The sequence below is a fragment of the Anopheles coluzzii genome, chromosome 2, assembly GCF_943734685.1.
Source record: "Anopheles coluzzii chromosome 2, AcolN3, whole genome shotgun sequence".
NCBI classification, from domain to species: domain Eukaryota; kingdom Metazoa; phylum Arthropoda; class Insecta; order Diptera; family Culicidae; genus Anopheles; species Anopheles coluzzii.
Genome location: NC_064670.1, coordinates 28286464 through 28306416, shown reverse-complemented (window position 1 = coordinate 28306416; position 19953 = coordinate 28286464). Strand labels below are relative to the sequence as shown.

General features: G+C 46.0%; 3 protein-coding genes across 3 annotated transcripts; 2 read left to right on the top strand and 1 right to left on the bottom strand.

Moving 5' to 3' along the window:
* Nucleotides 1-21: 21 nt before the first annotated feature.
* On the top strand, nucleotides 22-2007 carry LOC125906878 (lipase 3-like). The gene is made up of 3 exons (XM_049607690.1): nucleotides 22-609; nucleotides 691-1410; nucleotides 1501-2007. Exons 1-3 carry the CDS (start codon nucleotides 337-339, stop codon nucleotides 1876-1878), a joined length of 1371 nt encoding a protein of 456 aa, XP_049463647.1. The 5' UTR covers nucleotides 22-336; the 3' UTR covers nucleotides 1879-2007.
* Nucleotides 2008-12219: 10212 nt separating this feature from the next.
* Nucleotides 12220-14293, bottom strand: LOC120950331 (uncharacterized). Its single transcript, XM_040368291.2, has 2 exons — nucleotides 13885-14293; nucleotides 12220-13076 (listed from the first exon to the last, which is right to left on the bottom strand). Exons 1-2 carry the CDS (start codon nucleotides 14013-14015, stop codon nucleotides 12767-12769), a joined length of 441 nt encoding a protein of 146 aa, XP_040224225.2. The 5' UTR covers nucleotides 14016-14293; the 3' UTR covers nucleotides 12220-12766.
* A 3511-nt stretch (nucleotides 14294-17804) lies between these two features.
* LOC120950330 (uncharacterized) lies at nucleotides 17805-19435 on the top strand. Its single transcript, XM_040368290.2, has 3 exons — nucleotides 17805-18016; nucleotides 18149-18240; nucleotides 18363-19435. Exons 1-3 carry the CDS (start codon nucleotides 17940-17942, stop codon nucleotides 19100-19102), a joined length of 909 nt encoding a protein of 302 aa, XP_040224224.2. The 5' UTR covers nucleotides 17805-17939; the 3' UTR covers nucleotides 19103-19435.
* The last annotated feature ends 518 nt before the right edge of the window (nucleotides 19436-19953 follow it).

The following is a 19953-nucleotide window of genomic DNA, read 5'->3' as shown; positions in this document are numbered from 1 at the left end:
TTTATGATTTATTTTATCTTTTCCATTCGCCGCTTATCGTTCGTCAGTCACGAGACAGATATGCCGTTTCTTAATCGCGCCCTCCCACAAAAAAACGTGCCAAGCGCATATTTTGGTCAATCATCTCCCATACTAATACCCCCCCTCAACATTACACCTGGTGATAAGGAATGAAGGGATTTCGGGTAATCAACGCGCATAGCCAGACTGAGTTTATTATGATTTTTAGTGCACAGGGCGCACAAGGGGGTGGATGACATGCACATGATATCGGTCGCGAAATGTGATAATAAAGCAGATCGTTATTAAGGTGGCGTAAGGGCGCAGATTTAGGGCATGTCCTACTGTTTGCCTTATCGTTATCATTGGCAAAGGAATGGTAGCCGAAAATTGATAAAATCCTTCCCGGTCGCGTATTTAAAGAGGTTCGCGTTGGGCGGCAAGGCTTCAAACTCATCCAGTCGCGTTAACTCGCAACACGTTGAATACGTACGTAGAATGAGAAGTGTGATGGTGTATAGTGTGGCGGTAGCCGTGCTGTTGCTGGTGGTGGCCGTATCGGAGGCCCAGATTCATCCGGACATCATTGAAGATGCTCATCTAGACTCGGTATGTAGCTTGCGGCAGGTCGTTGCGGTGTGCGATGATACTTCATGTAATGCAATCCCTTTTTTTCCTTCCCCCTTATAGATTGGTCTGCTGCGCAAGTATGGCTACCCGGCAGAGGAACATATCATCGAAACGGACGACGGCTATCTGCTGGGCGTGCACCGTTGCCCGGGCAGCCCGCTGTCGCCACCGGCCCCGGGCAAACCGGTCGTACTGCTGCAGCACGGTATGCTGAGCTCGTCCGCCGACTACATCCTGATGGGGCCGGACACCAGCCTGGCGTACATGCTGGCCGACGCCGGGTACGACGTGTGGATGGGCAATGCGCGCGGCAACCGGTACTCGCGGCGCCATCGCTTCCGCAGCAACACGACGCAAACGTTCTGGGACTTTTCGTGGCACGAGGTCGGCAGCATCGACATCCCGAACATGATCGACTACATACTGGTGCGGACGGGGCAGCAGTCGCTGCAGTACGTTGGCCACTCGCAGGGTACGACCGCGTACTGGGTGATGATGTCGCAGCATCCGTACTACAATCGGCGCATCAAGAGCATGCACGCGCTGGCGCCGGCCGCCTACATGCACAACACGCGCAGCCCGTACGTGCTGTTCCTCGCGACCTTCCTGTACACGACCGACCTGATGCTGCAGATGATGGGCACGTGGTGGTTCGAGCCGACCAACGAGATGGACATCCAGGGCGGGCTGCAGAACTGCCACGACGGTGCACCGTTCCAGGACATGTGCTCGATCAACACGTTCCTGATTGCGGGCTTCAACACGGAGGAAGTCAACTCGGTAAGACGGTGGGACGCAGTTGCGCTGTTCCGCAATGCCAAAGGTGCCTATTGTAATGTGTGTTTGGTTTTGTCCTTGCCGTTTTTGTAGACCATGCTGCCCGTCATCCATGCCCACTCGCCCGCCGGTGCCTCGACGATGCAGATGATCCACCACGCACAGACGATCCGGTCGCGCATCTTCAGACAGTACGATCACGGGCCGATGAACATGGTCCGTTACGGGCAGCTAACGCCGCCGGTCTACAATCTGGCCAACGTGCAGGCACCGACACTGTTCTATCACAGCACGAACGATTGGCTGGCCACACCGGCCGACGTGGAGCTGCTGTATCGCGAGCTGCCGAACGTGGTGAAGCGCTACCTGGTGCCGCTGCCAGCCTTCAACCATCTCGATTTTGTGTGGGCCATCAACGTGCGATCGCTGCTGTACAACGAACTGCTGGCTGATCTGAGGGCGTACGTGTAAAAGCGTTGTGGAAATACATCCTCGATTGATGCACCTGCTTTTTTGCAATGCAGGCTGTGAAGATTGTAAAGAGACTGTTTATTGTTAGCAACTAAACTGTAAACTTGAATAGACTAAGCTAGATTCTTACACACCTTTGGGGTTGTTTTCGTGCCGTGTTTTCAAGAGAAAGGAAACAAACAACGTCTACAATGGGTAGGGATTTCCGTGCATACAATGGCGGCGGGAGACATTAATCGGGTTTCGCGTACATTCGCGCTATCATTCCGAGATTGGGCTACCGGTTAAAATCCGTACCGAAGAGACCCCCCCACGGGAAAGACGTCAATCGAGGTAAATGCGGTAAGTCGCAATCGGCTACCGGGGGTTTACTACTAATCGGTGCGCCCGAGATAAGATTAAGAAGCGCAATTTACGATGACGGTACGAATGCGAGTACGCAGCGTAGATTATTGCTTTGCTGCTAATCCGTTGGAACAGGACGGAAGGTGTGCGCCATCACCTTATTATTGGGTATGCGATTGTATTGGATTGGGTATGAGATTGTGCTATAGGATATGTTGCATGACAAACCTACGTATCACGAAACACGTTCAGCTGGTCGTGTCTAAGCTGTATACTGTACTGGATGGAACGTATCAATATTTGTTCTTGATGTTTTTTTGCGGACAAATTGGTGTATCTTTAAGGAGCGGTCTAATGTCCACCGAAACAAATTCACACTAGAATTGTTGAAATATATTTAATGAAATTAAAACATTTCTTACCAAGCATTTTGTGACCAAGAACTTCGCGACCAAGAACTTTGCGACCAAGAACTTCGCGACCAAGAACTTTGCGACCAAGAACTTTGCGACCAAGAACTTTGCGACCAAGAACTTTTGCCACCAAGCTTTATGCGACCAAGATTTTTTCGGACAAGTTGTTTGGAATCAAGATGTTTGTGACCAAGAATTTTGCGACCAAGAACTTCGCGGCCAAGAACTTTGCGACCAAGAAGTTTGCCATCAAGAAGTTTGCAACCAAAAGCTTTGCCACCACGAATTTTGCGACCAAGAACTTTGCGACCAAGCGTTATGCGACCAAGATTTTTTCGGACAAGTAGTTTGCGACCAAGAATTTTGCGACCAAGAACTTTGCGACTAAGAACTTTGCGACCAAGAACTTTTGCCACCAAGCTTTATGCGACCATGATTGTTTGTGACCAAGAATTTTGCGACCAAGAAGTTTGCGATCAATAAGTTTGCCACCAACAAGTTTGCGACCAGCAAGTTTACGACCAAGAAGTTTGCGACCAAAATTTACATTATAAAATACGTTTAACGCAATCCATGGTCCTGTAATGTGATGAGCGTACATACGGTACAACTGATCAACGCGTACCATCGCGGTAGGTCAGTGTTTCGCTGACATGTATCGAAGTAGAATAATACTTTGTTCGAAGCGGACTATTCGACACTTGATCGTCCAGGTGATCATAGAAACCTTTAGAAGGTTTCCCTTACTGGAAACGTTGGAGTTTAGAGGCCTTACCTTGGGTAGGGGGACATAACTAAACTCTTTAAATGAGAAGTCGATAGATGTAGGATGGGCATAGTCCTATCCTGACAGTCCGAACGAATCTGACATGATCGGAGTTGGTTTTATTTATACTCAAATGAAGTTAAAGGTTTCTCACATTTGGTTCCGGGTTGTATGTTGGAAAGTTATTGTTTTCATTCAGCTAGTTACGTTTGTCTTTTGTTGACAAGAACGATGGTTCTTGTCACTAAGTTCCTGTTTTGGGTTTAACACATATACTGTTCCTGCTTTGGGTTACATGCTGTTCCTGCTTATGTTGTGCGTTTCGGTTGTTTTTGATATGTGTGTCACATCTGTTATTTGTTTGAATGGACGGCCTGAACTCTTCCGGTTGCGTTGCTATGGTATGATCTGATTTGCTGAATGTGTTATAATGAATGTGTTACAATGGTGTGGTTTGGCTTTCCAAAGTGTGTTACAATGTGTCTATAGCTGATAGTGTGTATTATAATAAGTTGTGTATAGTAGATATGCTACAATACGTTTAACGCAATCCATGGTCCAATCCTGACGACATTTCCAGTAATTTTGCATGCAAGCTTAAGACTTGCGTGCAACCTGGGTTATAAGCCCTTTTTGCCTTTTTACCTTTGCTAAAAACCACCTATGAAAATGGTGGCCCTAAAGTGGCCTTTATTGTATAAAAGTCCTTTATTATATATACTAAGGTATTTTCTTTAGTGTATTAACAATCGTATACTGGCGGCTTGTTTTTCTTTGCCTTAAACACGCGCCCCCAAATTGCGAAAAAAGTGCATCTAAGAATGCACCCAGACAGTGAAGTGCATCATCAGATTCGAGCCCCTTCAGATGTTGCCATTCGCTTGCACGCTCTTTGGCTGTGTGTAAACAACGAATCGACAAATACCGTCAACGAATACCGTTCTGTGCGCATTTGCACAACACAGCACTGTGCGATTGCAACACAAATCAAGCAGCAGGTCGATGCACATACACGATGCTCTACCTACTGTCGATTATGCACTTCCATTAGCCGTAGGGATGGGTAGTAGCGTGCCCATCACATACACCCACAAGAGAGTGATGAAAATCACTCTTACTTTCTTTCGCACGTTCTCTCTCTCTCTTTCTCTTTGACGGTGGTTCGAAGGGTTTTTTTTCGGCGGAATGCATCCACTGCACACGCGGGATGCACATCACACAGTACCGGTGCATCCTCTTCATGGGACGGCGATTGTTCTAGGTGCCTGGTACTGTAACACACCCACAGAACACGGTCTTTCACCCCCCGGAAGAAAGAAAGAGAGAGAGTGTGAGAGAGAGAGAGAGAGAGAGAGAGAAAGTTGCAGTTCGGTTCGGATGGATGGATCAATTTTGGGACATTAGTAATACGCAGCTGAGTACGTTTATTATGCATCGTACGCGAATGCATATGGGCAACAAGTGGTTTCGATAACGGAGTGGCCTCACACTCACACTCACACACACACGCGTCATTTGTGTTGAGTGCACGAGCCGCAGCGCCGGATGAAGGTTGTCCTGGCCGGTTTAGTTAGTTTGTTTGTTGTTGTTTTGGACACTTTTTGTGTGTTTTGCAAGCATTTGAACAGGAGCACAACACACACGCGCGCGCTCGAGTGTATATGACCGGATGGATGAATGGGCACGCGCGTCGCGGTGTTACCTTCCCGGGTGCGTGCGTTCCCGTTAGCTGCATTCGCACGGAAGACACACCTTGTGTGTGTGTGTGTATGTGTGTGTGTGTGGGGGGGGGGGTCTTTCCTGCTGCCAAGGGATCATTTACTACTCCGCCCACAACGCCACCCTTCCTACCCTTTCCCCGGCCGTTTCCTGATTGGAGAAGTGCAGAAGTGCAAATGAGCAAACAAAACCATAAGTGCAATAAACAGTTGCACCACCGTACCGTTATCACGCTGCACCGCTTTCTCCCCGTGGAGTGGAGCGATATAATAAATGTGTTTTTTTGTTGTTGTTGTTCGTAGTGGGGTGCAACGTTTGGATTTTTTTGGAGCTTAGAGCAAGGGGTGACGGTTAAAAGATGGCCTCAAAAATTCGGCCCAAATCCAACGTGCGCTCGTCCCGCTCGTGCTCTTGGAAAAGAATTCTTTGCGCGGTGTGACCGATTAAGATAATGCTAATTAAATAATAATCATGCCGACGACGACGACGACGGTGTGTAAGGAGCCAGCAGTAGTTGCGATAAACGACTCATTAATTTCGTCGATTCACCGGGACCGATGCGCACCAGGAGGCACCAACAATTATTATATTATTGCCTGCACCAGCTCATTGCACCATTGTCCAGGGGTGGGTGGCGTGGGTGGGCGGCCCGGGCAGTTGCCTGGGGATGCTGGTGCAACTGTTGCCGTTATGTGATACATATGATTTTAATTAGTGCAGCGCGCCGTCCCTCCCCGGCTCTCCCTTTTTTTCAGTGGGACGACTAACGACGGCCGTTTTTCTCTCGTTCTGGAACGGGTGGAAATGGGGCCGGCCGGCGGGGAAAACATGCGCGATAATGAAACATGCGACTGTATTTGTGTGCATTTTTTGTTTGTTAAATACCTCTCCTGATCGTGAGCATTGAGCGAGTGAGTGGTATGGCATATTTTGGGTTTGTGCAGCGCTGCACATTACGGGGACGGCTTTGCTGATTGCTTGTGTTGGTGTCTGTGGCCATTTATAAATTATCATTTGGTCGGTTTATTGGTCGAAAAAGTGGAGTATAGTTTTATTAAATCTTTTTTTTTAATTCTAGGTATGTAATGAATTAAAATGGAAATAATTATATTTATTTCTGAAAAATGATGTAGTAAAAATAGTAAATAAATCAAACGAACGATTTTAATACGGTAAATTAACTAAAGGATTTAAAGCAGTCGTACCGTTATGATTCAAATTACGAACAGCTTCAAATTCCGGACATTCATCAGGTTTTCTATTGAATTTCTTCCTGTCGAGCCCCTGGCCATGTCGCTTTTTGACTTAAAATGATAATTAAAATAACAGATGCATTGAAGTACATCAAAATTCATAGATTTAGAAATAGATATCAAACGTGAGAATAACAGTGTTTTAAAATATTGTGTTATGAATTTCACTAAAACACGTATTTAATACTGTCCGGAATTCGAGGCAAGATTTTTTATCTTGTTTGTAATTCCAGACAGCTGAAGTAAATGGTAATTAATTGCATACTCATATTTTTTTTACACATTGGTAATAACAAGAGAACAGCGATATTTGAAGCAAGATTTGAAAAATGCCTTGATGACCGTACAGCAAATTCGAATCTCGAAACTGTCCGGAATATGAATCAAAATATCGTTGCAATTTTACGATTGTTTGCAATGCTTCGAGGAAAATTATTATCTTTATTCTTTCTCAAATGTACAAGCTTTGCTTTAGTAGAGTAAGTTATGCATGGGTCTGATCGATTGCAAATTGAATTAGTAAGACAATATTAGATAGCCAGAAATGCCCTGAGTGTTCGTAATTCAAAGCAATACAGTACCTAATAGTATCTTTGTTATAAATGCGATGTTCTTCTGCTACTTCGCGTAACGTCCAGAGTGTACACATGCCCGGCCTACACAGCCTTTCGAGACTTAATTCATTACAACGCAGCCGGATAAGTCAATCCTTGCTACGGGGGGACGATCCATTCTAGGTTTGAACCCATGACGGGCATGTTATTGAGTCGTTTGAATTGACGATTGTACCATGGGACCGCCCCATGCGTTATTATTAGTTCTTATTACTTGAATCTAAATGATTGCTTTTCTCATTTAACTAAACAGTGGACAATGCAATAAACTTTCTTCCTTCATTCAGCAAAATTTGTATAAAATTTTATATTTTATTATTTCCCACATCCCCATATACTCCTCCACCAGTCGTTCGTTGTCAGCTGCTTTCACCCTTCCAATAAGCGGTACAATAATTGCAACAGTTGCCCAACCCACCACACGAGCCATGCTGCACCGCTCCATGCGCCACCCAATCGACCAAAACAATCGAATCGAGCCAATCGAAGCGCAGCGCGAAAATGGTGCCCTGTTTGCTCGTTTGCCGAACGCTAATTAATTTGTTTTATTCGTGTATTCATTTATTATTCAATCGAGCCTCGCGTTGGACGGGCGTCGCAGGTCGCTGGAACGCCATGGGGACCTGTGCGATTGTGTCCTGCGCTTTCGGGTAACCGGGCCGGGCCGGGTTCGTTTCGTTTTTCGTTGCTGTTTGATTGGTGTGCTCGCTGGGCGGTGTGCATCTACCCGGAAAGGCCGGGATGTGCAATGCATAATTGATTGTCCCGCTATGCTCATTTTCCCGCCACTGGGCTGTCATCGCTCGGGCCTCGCTGGCTGGAAGGATGCATCGCACCTAATTGCGTCGCGTTTGGCGTCGTTTTGTGTAACGGCATTTGCAGCCAGGCCTTGTTTCGTGGGTGCAATGCCTGCCACATGCAATGCCAACACATCTTCTACCTCAGCATGGATAGGGGGGGAGGGGGGGGGAAATGAGTTTTCCTTGTTCGGAAATTTCGCATCCACACCGTTGCACGTGTGTGTGTGTGTGTGTGTGCGTAGTATTGCGTAGTGCCATCGTCGTCGCGTAAGACGCGTGCACACATCCTTGCGCTGCGTTACGGTTCAGACACGTGTGTCTCTATGGTGCGTAAGAAGCGCGTAAGGCATGGCGTATATTTTTTCTCCTCCCCCCCTCAACGCGCTAAGATATTTTGGCCAACGGACCAACTGTGTAGAGCATCCGTCATCTGTGGTTGGTTGGACATTGGTAGGGAAGGGACGCCGCTGAGAATGATGATTTTTGTAAAAAAACCGTCGTCGTAAGATGCTCCCGAATGCCGTCGGTTTTTCGTGAACGAACAGGAGCGCAGCCAAGCGGGGACGCGGCCTGGCCGTGTCTGGCCCGGATTGTACCGGTTGCGTACGAATGCAGCTGCGCGATGCTGGATGCACATGCTGATGGACGCTGGGGAACGCTGGCAACCAGTAAAGGATGCGTTCTATTGCGGTTATGTTTAATTGGATGAATTTAGTAATTTTATTCGACTTTAACGCATTTGAAAGCAAATAGAGCTGAAAGAAATGGTCAAATTAAAAATAAAATATAATTTTAAGTTTCTTCACATATTTTCCCTCAATATAATCGAATACAAATGACGTTAAAATACAATTAAACATAAATATGAATTATCCCGTTCGTCGCGTTAGAATACCCCCTGAAACGACTACGGGATGCAGTTCGCTCCTGGTGCATCGCATATTTCGAGGCACAACCCCGCCAAAACCGGGACACAGTGCAGTGCGTAGATGCAAACTGCGCATGCCCGCCCCAGTGGGGTGTGGGTTGTACCGAAGCCAAACCTTGTCCGCGTGTGTTTGACATGTGAAGAAGCACGTTTACCACGCTTCGCCGTATAATTCTCCCATGATCTCGTCGGTCGAACGGTATGTACACAAAACAAGCCCCATACTCCTCGGCCTCTGCGGTTGGTTGGATGGTAACGGGCACGTGCCGCTGCTTCGGCTGCTCTCTATTTTAGTCAGTGATCATTTCACTCGGTTTTGACCAGGCGCGCAGGAGCTGGCGACGGCCACCGGGAGAGAAAGATGGTGCGGGCGTGTGATTCATGGACCGTTTTGCCCGCCCGCATCACCCCTTTTTGCCCACCCGCTTCCGTTCCGTTGTGCTCGGTAGTGGAGCGCTGATAACGCAGCTAGCGGCACGGTGAGGCTATGCTCTGTAACGTTTGCTGCAAGCGGAGCATATTTAGTAGTTGCAGGATTTGAATTTTGTACCACAGTGATGTAGGCGTTATGTTGTGTATGATGATGATAATGATAATGATTGTACCAAAAAACTTCCCCAATTTACGTGCTCATTATCACTTATTGCACTCTCCAACATCACTCAACCGAAGCTCTGCCTTGGTGACCAACAACGTAACACCACTGTTTGCTCCTTCGCCTGTTCGCCTGGTAGTGTGACAGACAAACATTTATCGCTGCCTTGAAAACCCACCGTCACACACACAGAGGCGGTGGCCTGTAGAGTGTGCGTTTGTGTAGAGATTTTCCGTTTCTAGGGTAGACATGGCTTGCTTAGGGGGGAGCATATGGGATGAAGGGTGAACGATTTAGAGGAACTTCCTATTGGAAGTGAACTTCATATGTTGGAAATTGAACTCTGGCTCCCTTTTTGGACAGACTACTTGGAAATTCCTATTGGATTTGTCCAATAGGTATGCTATAGAGTCCAATTCCCAATACATTCAGTTCATTTCACTTAAGAAAGAGTTGATGACGTGTCCCACAGCTATGAGAACTGCTGGAACACCCTGTATGTATTGATAAAGGCTTTATCAGTGACAGCAGTAGCATTGTGGAAATTTGGTTCTTAAACGAATTAAAATGAAAATTGTAATACCACAAACATCAATATCGCTTACAAAATGGTTTAACACCGTTACCGAGCAACACAAAAATAGATCCAATCAAGCTGACCATTCTTGGCCGCAAGGAATGGGAGGCAAAAAACGCGCATTCGCTCTACCATTCGGCTCCTTTTCCCGAACTTTCTTCTTCACGCACCCACCCTATACGCTCAGCCCACATTTTCCCGAACCCGATTGCCGAAACCGATTGCAACGGCGAGTAATTAAACCATTGTCCCCGTGTATGTGTGCGAGGGTGTCTTTCAGTAGAGTTTTCTCCTGTCTTGACGATTCCCTGGACCAGGACGCTACGCGCTACCTGCTACACACTCCTGCTGACCGGGGAAAACTCGAACTTAATGAGTGAAAATGAGTCTGTTTCGGAGCTAAGACACGCCTCGTGCTTAATTAAACACGCCGCCGTGTTTTAATTAGTGACCCACTTGGGCCTCGAAAAGGTTCGGCAGCAAAGAGGAACAGGACGAATCGTTCGGGAAGCGCAAAGGAACATGGAACATGGTGGAGGAGTCGAGCGGGGTGGCTTCCAGAGTAGCACAAGAGCTACGAGAGGGGATTTTAGCTCTCCTAGCAAGGGAATTCCTCGAACGAAACAGCTTAAATTAGTAATTGTACAAATAGGCGGACCGCTTAATGCCATTTCCTTTTACTTCTACTTTAAACACGTGGTTCCGAGTGGCGTGCCGATAAGTTCTCCTAACGATGAGGGATTTGTTAACGCGCGGTGCTTCTTTTCAAGGTTAATTGATAGCGTGTCTTGTGCTTTGCCACGCGTGCAGCCCTTGGCCACTTGGGCACACTGATTGCACTTTTCCTTAACTGTCAAGTGGCAGTGTGAAGAGCGAGTGGCCGTAAATTGGAATGTCGATTACACATGTTTCCGTGGCAAAAACCGAGGGAACTACCCGACTCCGTGCTCGGCAAACAAGCGTATATTGTCCCAGGGGCTGACGGGTGCTGCAGGTTCGTTCAATCCGTGCCGTGCCCGGGTTGGTTGATGGTTGTTTTGCAATAAACGCATCATTGACTTACGAAATGAAAAGAAAAAATAAAATAAAACCATCGGATGATCACACTAAACATATGCTTTAATTAAAGTTCTTCATTTTTGATAATACATTTTGGAACGTCCAATAAGCATCTTTGAATGCAGTGTTTACATGCTGCACGTAAAAACAAACAAACACTAAGATACTATTATCATTTACTAAAAATGATGGTATACATAGTGTATAGCGTTTGAATCACATTTTGAAGTGATATAAAGTTCACATTGCCATGTGTCATGCACATGATAGTGTCATCAATAGAGCAACAAACAGTTGATGAACGATGCCTTGAAATTGGAAAGCGGTTGATGCAATGTACGGCAAGGATTTCCCCATGCGATCCTCTTGTTGTTGTTCCGCACGCACGCGGCTGACTAAAGAGCAAACAAGAGTTACATCATCCAGTGCATTCGGCCATTCCGACCAAACGCCCGGCAGGGGCAAAGTAATCCTTCGCTTGACTCAACCGCTCATCCGAACGTGATCAAATGCCGGGATGGGATCGTTCGGTTTGTTGCCTTCGGATTGTCGGATTATCGGTTGCGTTCGAGCATTACGTAGCGCGTCTATAGCGGCCTAGACAGGAAACGGCATGAAACAGACTCTTTTCTTCTCGAAATGCCGCCTAGCCGATGGTGATAAGCCTGTTACAGCTGTTGCACTGTTCGCGGTTGTGGAGGAACGGGAAAATAATGGGGAAGAAAACAAAAAATAATAGCCGACAGGTCCGGGGCTGGAAGCTCCGGAAGAGGACCTTGACCTTCGACCGGTCGGAAGCTACGCCACGCTCCGGGGTGGAATGTACCAGATGACGAATCGTAGGGTCGTTGGAACTACACGCCTGCCAATGAAGTACGCGGCACGTATGTTCCCATGCACCGGGGGCAACGTTGTTGATAGGCAAAGAGCGACAAACAAAAAAGGACTAGGAATCATTGTGACGTCTACATTTAAGGTTTAATGTCGCATTATCAAAAATTTGGTAACAAAAAAAGATGCGACTGACGTAGTTAACGCGTGATGGAGCACCTTACATACAATGCCTCTTGATGCCTCTTGACCATACAATGAAAACATGAAATTGATTGTTTTATGTGCAACCAAACTTTTCAGAAGTATTTTACGTAAATTGATAATTTTGTGATATTTTATATTGCACCAATGTTTACGCTGTCTTGCTCTATGTTTCCATGCCTCTAGTACCAACCCTATGGTGCACATGCCAGTAATCTAAATGACCACCACAAACAGTTGTTTAAAATCAAATACACGTCGGTTATTTATTGTCAAGATGCTTACAATCAATCTCACATATACAAAGCTTCCTCGCCAACTAATCTCAGCAATGCAAATAGGCATCAATGTCATCCCGTTGCACGGGATGCAACGATGCGTGATCAACAAACGGCCCTTACCGCTGGGCTAACCGTAAACATTAGCCGGGGCTGAGTAAATGTCCCACCGCGTTACATCATCTTTCGACAGTAGCGATCTTCACTCGATTCCAGATGCGCTGGAAAGGCTGCACCCGAACCGGATACGATCAAAACGAGATCGGCACACGTGCCCAAGCTATCAGATTCCCGGCTTTTGCGCCTGCCCTTGCCGAAGCAACACGTGACGCAGCGACATATTCTCGGTCCCGGTGCAATAACTCTACTATTTGCTACGATAGCGTCTAATAATCAGAATAAATAATGCCATCGGCTTCCCGCGTTGGCGTTTGTCCGAGTGTGGAAAATCACAGCGATGCGACGGATCGGAAACAATCCGTTCTGCTACCACCACCGGGGGCCCTCTACGACGTTGGTTGGTTCAGCAGGGTAAACACGATCGAAGAGGGCGGCGTGCTTACAGCACCGTCCGCCACGAGCGGAATGGCGTTGGTGCTGATGCTGAGGTCGGCCGGGCCGAGGGACGTTCCGTTGTTCGTCAGCGGCGTAAGGCAGACGTCGTGCTGCAGCGCATCCGCCGCAATGTACAGCGAGATGGCGAGCGCAATCAGACATACGATCCAGCAGGTAGCAAAGCAACAGTACCGCATCTTGATCCACCAGGGGTCGTCAATGTACTTATTCAGCTCATCCTTCGTCAGTGCGTAGCTGTCGCTGAAAGAGAACGCAGAGAAAACAGGTTAGTTGGTTTAGGGGGAAATGTTTTGCCAAGAGTTACTCCCAATCGTACTGGAAGCAGGGGACACACTTCAACACGGGCTCCATCGTAGCGCCTAATTTAACGCCAGTGGCTACTACGACTGTTACACAATTGTGCTTTGCTGTCGTTTTACTAACCATCGGGTAACACTATAAGCGTTACAAGCGTTACGATAAGGTTAAACCCGGTACTTATGTGCTTTCAGAAGCATAGTGACAGTGTATCTGAACGATAAGGCTTTCGACCCTAATGATAATATCCTTGCCTTTCCTTCTGACGAGTAATAAGGTTAATCTATTTGCTATACATCACCGTATGAATAGCAATCTATAAACAGTGAGCGGAAATCCGGGTGGCGCACTAGAGCCGAAGAGGGCATAGCAGAAGTATACACACACATACACACACTCGGACAGTTTAATGGGGCCATATCAACGAGACGGTACTGCAAATCAATCTACCAGAGATAGGCTAATTGACACGAAAGGTAATACAACGACCGGCGTTACGCTGTTTACCTGTCGTATCGTTGCCGCCGTTCATCGATAACGATCGACAAATGGTGCTTGCAATGGGGCGTGGTGGCAATGCGATTATCGAAGCAAGGCGTGGGCATGTACTTCACCACACTTTGGTGTAAGCATAAGTGGTACAAGCGGTAGATCGTATCGAACGGTCATAACTACAAAGTAGCAACTGTTTTCCCCGATATGATGCGGTGCGGCTTGGTGTGCCCTCACGCTGTTACTTAGGGATACTTACTACTCGCATAGTACGCCATTGTCGTCGGTGATGTTGCTGACATTGTTGTTCAGATCGTCCTGCGGGATGGCGATGCTGTACGTCTTCTGGTACTCCTTCGGCAGCAGCGTCGTACGCTCGTTGATCGTCATTTTGTTTGGTGTTGCTTTTGGTGTTTTTTTGTTTCGTTTTCTGTAACGCTTCACACTGTCTTTTAGGTTTAGGCTTTTGTGTTGTACCGAACGAGCGGGACACCAATTTGTTGGAGACAAACCAACACGAACAACTGCACGATCGAACGAGAAACACACAGAGATGCTACGCTGCTGGTATAGTACCGGGCACTCGTAGCACACGACGCTTACGGGGACACGCTACACTGCTGCTGGTGGTTACGAATTGCACATGTCTACTGTGGAGCGGTAGGATCGACGCACTTTCATTTATAATAAGAATGAGGCACTCGCTCGATCACTTGATTGCTCTCCAGGAAGAGAAAAATATAAAGAGAGAAGGAGAGAGATAGGAAGAGAGAGAGAGAGAGAGTGCATGGGAAAGATTGTTCCATGTGCGTGCAGCATCATCTCACGCTCGGCACGTTATTCCGATGATAGTGTAAGAGAAACCAAGCCCACATCTCGTGAGAACAAAAACGACGCGATAAGAGCAAGCAAAACGACGCATGTCGAAGGGTTTTTACCGGCATGTACGGCGAACGCTTAAAACTGTCACTGATAACGACGCTGCGCAGCCACACTCTTGTTGCGGAAGTTAGAAGGTGATCCTCGAAATTGTGCGCGTTTCAGGGTCACGATCGCTGGCGCGCACGTTTGCGCGTTCTTCCGCGTACACGGTGCAGCAGGGGGTGATAAAAGCTCTTCTTTTTTTACAAGCCGATCGATTGTTACACGCGATTTGTTTGCCAATGCTTATCAGTCGGTTGACGTTTTGTTTTTCTTCTTCCCAGGTTGAGAATACTCGAGCAACGTACGTTGTAAGTGTTTTACAACCTGAAAAATTACACAATTCGGTACGGTTCAACTGTACCCATCGTACAATCTGCTTGCGGGTATGCAATATGGTACGGAACATACTTTAATTGGTAATGAATAATCATGTCATAACAAATGTTGGAATTGGACTTACGAAAGAGTTTAGATCGTATTGATATTGTATTGTAGTAAAGCGAGTGAAACAATTACATTTATCTCTCGCTTTCCACAACATCGTGTTAAATCTCTTTCGCTCTGAAACATGATTCCTTTATTTATTTAGTTATTATTTTGTTCTATTTAGGGAAATGGTTGAATCTGTAGCCATACAATTGTTTCATATTATAGTTTTTATTCTATTCCACTTGCATATTTTTATTATAGACTTTCGTAAATTTTCTTCATTTGAAGTTTGCACTCTGGAAAGGATGTAGAGTGCAACTTAAAAAATATATACAGTTTAAAAAAAATGCAATAATATTATACAACTTTATAAAAAGTATTTTTAACGTAGTTGGACGCAATTGGACAATACAAATAAAAGCTAATATCTAATAATTCAAAAAGGGACAAAAAAACTAAATTTCCACTCAGGTCTGTCTTGGCACGAGTCGAAGAGAATCTACTCGAAGTCGAAGAGAATGCTGTAATCGCATCTGTTGTATAATAATATATATTTGAGCATTTTGTTTGAGCGCTGAGAGATTACAGTGTCGATTATCTGATTCAAACGGAAATGTGTCAAACAAAATCGCGCTACACGAACTGATACGAAATCGGTATTATACAAGCTTGTTAGAGACTTCTTTCGTTGACTCGAGACATTGCTACCAAATTGATCTGAAATGGATTTGTTTGTCAATACAAACTGCAACGCGTAACGCAGGAAGTATCGTACCAATTTATAATTATTTCTACGTGTGGCATATTATTGTTCTTTAAATGTGTTTGGCAATGTCATGAAAAGTAGCGCTTGTGGTATGATTTTCTAATTTCTGTGTATTTTGTAATTCCCACCCTTTTTGTAGTGAATAATTACAAAAATCCCTTTTGAATTTAATTACATGCAATTCATGTGGTTTAAATATATGTATTTAGTAGTTAAACCGTAAAACAAACCGCTTTCCGTAGCTTTAACCTGACGGAAAGCTGTTTGACAAAAAACGGTCTCCGTTTGAGTCAGGTAATGCAAATGACCTTCGTTCAGTTCGATATATCAAACTAGAGACAAATCGAGTTCTCTAACACGGATCATAATAGAAAATGAGCATTTTTGATACTTTTTCTCAAGCAGTTGAGTCAGATAATCGGCACTTACAACTTCCCCACTACCTCAATTTGATGGAGTCACAAAGATTGACGTAAAATGTTAAAAAGTGAAAAAAATTGGATGGGATTGTTACTAAGCATATTCTAATCATCAGTTACTGTACTTTTTTTTCTCTTCTTCTCAACTAAATCATGTACACTCCACGGTGCAACGTTCGCTTGGCTTATCAATGGCGAGGGGAGTGGAGCCAAGGTTCGTACGTTCAGCAACCAGTTCATCCTTTCAACTAACGCTCGCAGTCCACGCAATTTGCCAAATTACGCTGATAACCTTCAGCTATTGGAGCTGACATGGTCTCAGGTTTGGTGGTGTAGAAATGTTCATTTTTCTATTGCAGTGCAATAACGATGAGCGCACAAGCACCACTGATCGTGGAGGGAATTAGTTTACGGCTGTTGATTTACACCCGCCAAAGACAGACCATTCCTAAACGATTGGATGTCGTTTGTCGTAAACAGTTAGCAGAAATAGATTGATGATGAGCTCAAACGACTGTTGATGGTGAATGGGAAGCTGCTATCTCAATGGAATGGATGAATATCAAATACTTCACTTGCAAACAGCTTAGTACTGTTCCCGCCTGGTTGAAACGCTCTCCATTGATTCACGAGCAATCATAGCCGTAGCGAAAATGTTATTTCCTGTGCAATTTTGCGTGACCAAACAAAACGTTTCATTGCAAAGGTGCAAACAAGCAGTGCAATTTCGACCAAACACCGCGCCTTATCGCTTTTGTCCACCTTTGACGGGAGTGCTGCAACAGTATCAGGAAAGGCCATAAATAAAAATCAGCGTTATTTTATGGCACACTGTACTGGTGCCTCCTCTCGTATCGTGCCCAGTGGCAGCGTGTGTGTGAAAACTGATGCCCAAAAACTGTTTTTCGTACTAGAATTTAAAACCGATTGCAAGCCAAAACTCTCTCAGTGATATAATACTGCTATCGATTACCAATAGCCACTCGATCGTAGGCCGACACAACTCTTCAGAAACGCACCAGCTGGCTCCCCTATGATTGCACCGTTGCCGCTGGCAATAACTGGGACACGTTGCAGCTGTGAGGGGGGGTTTTACATTTTTTATCAGCTTCTCATCAAAATCCGGGTTGTACCCGTTGCCGTGTCCCGCAAAGTGATGATGCATTCGCGGTGCTCTACGCGCTGGATGGATCGATTTTGCGCACCAGGGACGCGGAACCAAGGTTGCCCGGTTCGACCCGGTACTGTCGTTAGGGTTCCCACCTGCTGCAAAAGTCCCTGTGACACCGTTCAGGGCCCTCGTGTGTCATCCAGGCCGCATACACGTACGGAGCAATATGCGAGATAAGACTAGCAAAAGAAAAAACAGGGGGCGAAACGCGCTTAAACGCATTTCGCGACATCTGTTCGCGACGGATGTGCGGGCGGTGTTCTAGGCTTTTGTTCTGTAACGCGACGGGAAGGGGATTGGGTGTAGGAAGATTGGCCGATTCTGACAACCAACCTCCCCTTTCTTCTCCCCCTCCCCCTCCCGTGACGGCAATGACTTTCGTCAGGCTTTATCTTAGACAGAGCGGAGCAAGAGCTTAGTCGTGAGTTTGATATCGGGAAATTGGAGGTTGGCGAATGTAACACCTCTTCAAAAGCCGCCTATCAATCGGGACCTGGCCGCAGTGTACTCGTGGCTGGCACGGCAGCAAGTTGCCTCTTTTGCTGGGTTGGTAAGGTTTTCCCGTTTAGTGATAGAGATCGGCGAGGCGTGTGGTTTTGTGCGTGATGGATCTTCTTCGTGCCGTGGTGTTGGCCGCCCTGGCCGTGGGAATGGTGACGAGTGGGCCGGTAAATGATGTGAGGTGAGGTTGACAAACGTGTACCTGTGATCGTTCAAGGTCTCAAGGTGGTGGTGGATCGTTCTGGCGCGTAGACTAATGTGAAGTTTCGTTGTTGTTTTTTTTTATATTTTTGGATCGATCGCTGGAAATTAGGAGTGGACCGATAATTATCGATGCTCAATTAGCAGCAGCAGCAAAGGAAGGTCGTTTGATGTACGACGGTGGTGCGGTGCAAGCAGATGATGGTAATCTTTTTTGTTATTGTTTCATTGAATGTTTTTCAAGATCGATCGTGCGCGTGATTAGCAAAATGCGATTATCTTTGTATTTAATCATGGTTGTTTATGTGCCAATTGCATTGTTACAGGCCAGGTAGCAAACACTCCAGAAATAGGGTTTGACGATACACCTAGCACGACTACTGAGGAGATTCCTACGACAACTGAGGAAATTACTACGACCGTCGACCCAACAACGACTCTTGAGCAAACTACTACGACAGCACAGCCAACTACGACTCTGGAGCCGACAACCACGACATCAGAGCCAACAACAACTACTGAGCCAGTTACTACAACAAATGAGCCAACTACAACAACTGAGCTAACTACTACTACTGCTGAGCAGACTACCACGACAACAGAGCCAACTACAACTACTGAGCTAACTACTACGACTTCTGAGCAGACTACCACGACAATAGAGTCAACTACAACAACTGAGCCAACTACTACTACCACTGCCGAGCAGACAACCACGTCCGTGCAGGCTCCTACCACCACAACGGAGGAGGCCACAACTACGACCGCCCAGCCTGCCACGACTACCACAGCTGAACCGACAACGACTGTCGCGCAAACTACTACCACCGCCGAGCCTACTACGACGTCTACAGAAGCGGCTCCGTCCACGACGACCACTGCAGCCAGCACGACATCGACCACATCCGAGCCATCGTCGACGACTACCGACGCGCCGGTAACCGATGCACCGACCACTACCACGCTCGAACCGGAAACGACAACGCAGGGCGCCAGCTCGGTTGCATCCTTCGGCGCCGCACTGCTGACTGCCGTTGCGCTAGCGAACGCGCTACGACTGCACTAGTGGCGTGGCGGTTTCCAGGCGTGCAAGTGTGTGTAGTGTAAACAGTGTGCGAATACCGTCAGATATGTATAGTGAGTGTGTGTTCTTTCTGTTTTTTTTAAATGGTTTGCTTAAAACAGACTAGATCAGCAAAATAGTTATAGCAAAGTTTGGTGTCGTATCAAAGAGTATGACTTTGAATAGATTTGCTCTTGCGAAGAGTGCGCTTTAGTTGTACACGTGTGCGGATGAAGGTGGAATGACGTACAAATACAGCGCTTTAAAGCCAAATATTGTAATATAATACAACGAAAAGACAAATAAACGCGTTTGTTTGCCGTATCTCATACCAGATGCATGTGTGCTCAACGACTTTTGCTATACTTTTCTTCAAAATAAATGTGGAATTATAAAGGTGTTTTAATATTATCGATCACTTTACAATTCATCTTAATTCTCAACATGTTTTACCCAAAAAAAAAAATAATAATAAAATAAACAAAAGCAAACACTATCCAAAGAGACGTGCATTTTTTTTTAAATAATCATTTTTATTTACCTTTCATCTTACATTCAACGATTTGCATTAAATGTTCGCACTCCTAGTCCGCATTAATTATCGGTAATGCAGCACAACGAATCGTTCAGCACGTTTTCCTCAAGCTATGCCACTGTTGGCACTGCCATTTAGTGAGTGTGTGTGTGTTCTTTTTTTTCTTCGCTTTTTTGTTTTCGCTTTTACACCTGCTTCCAGCGAAAAACCTTCACAAAAAAACCTTCGTTTTTCATAACAGAAAACTTTAACAGATTGTTATACACTTTAACTCTCTCTCTCTCCCTCTCTTTCTTTTGCTCTTTTTCGCCTGCTCTTT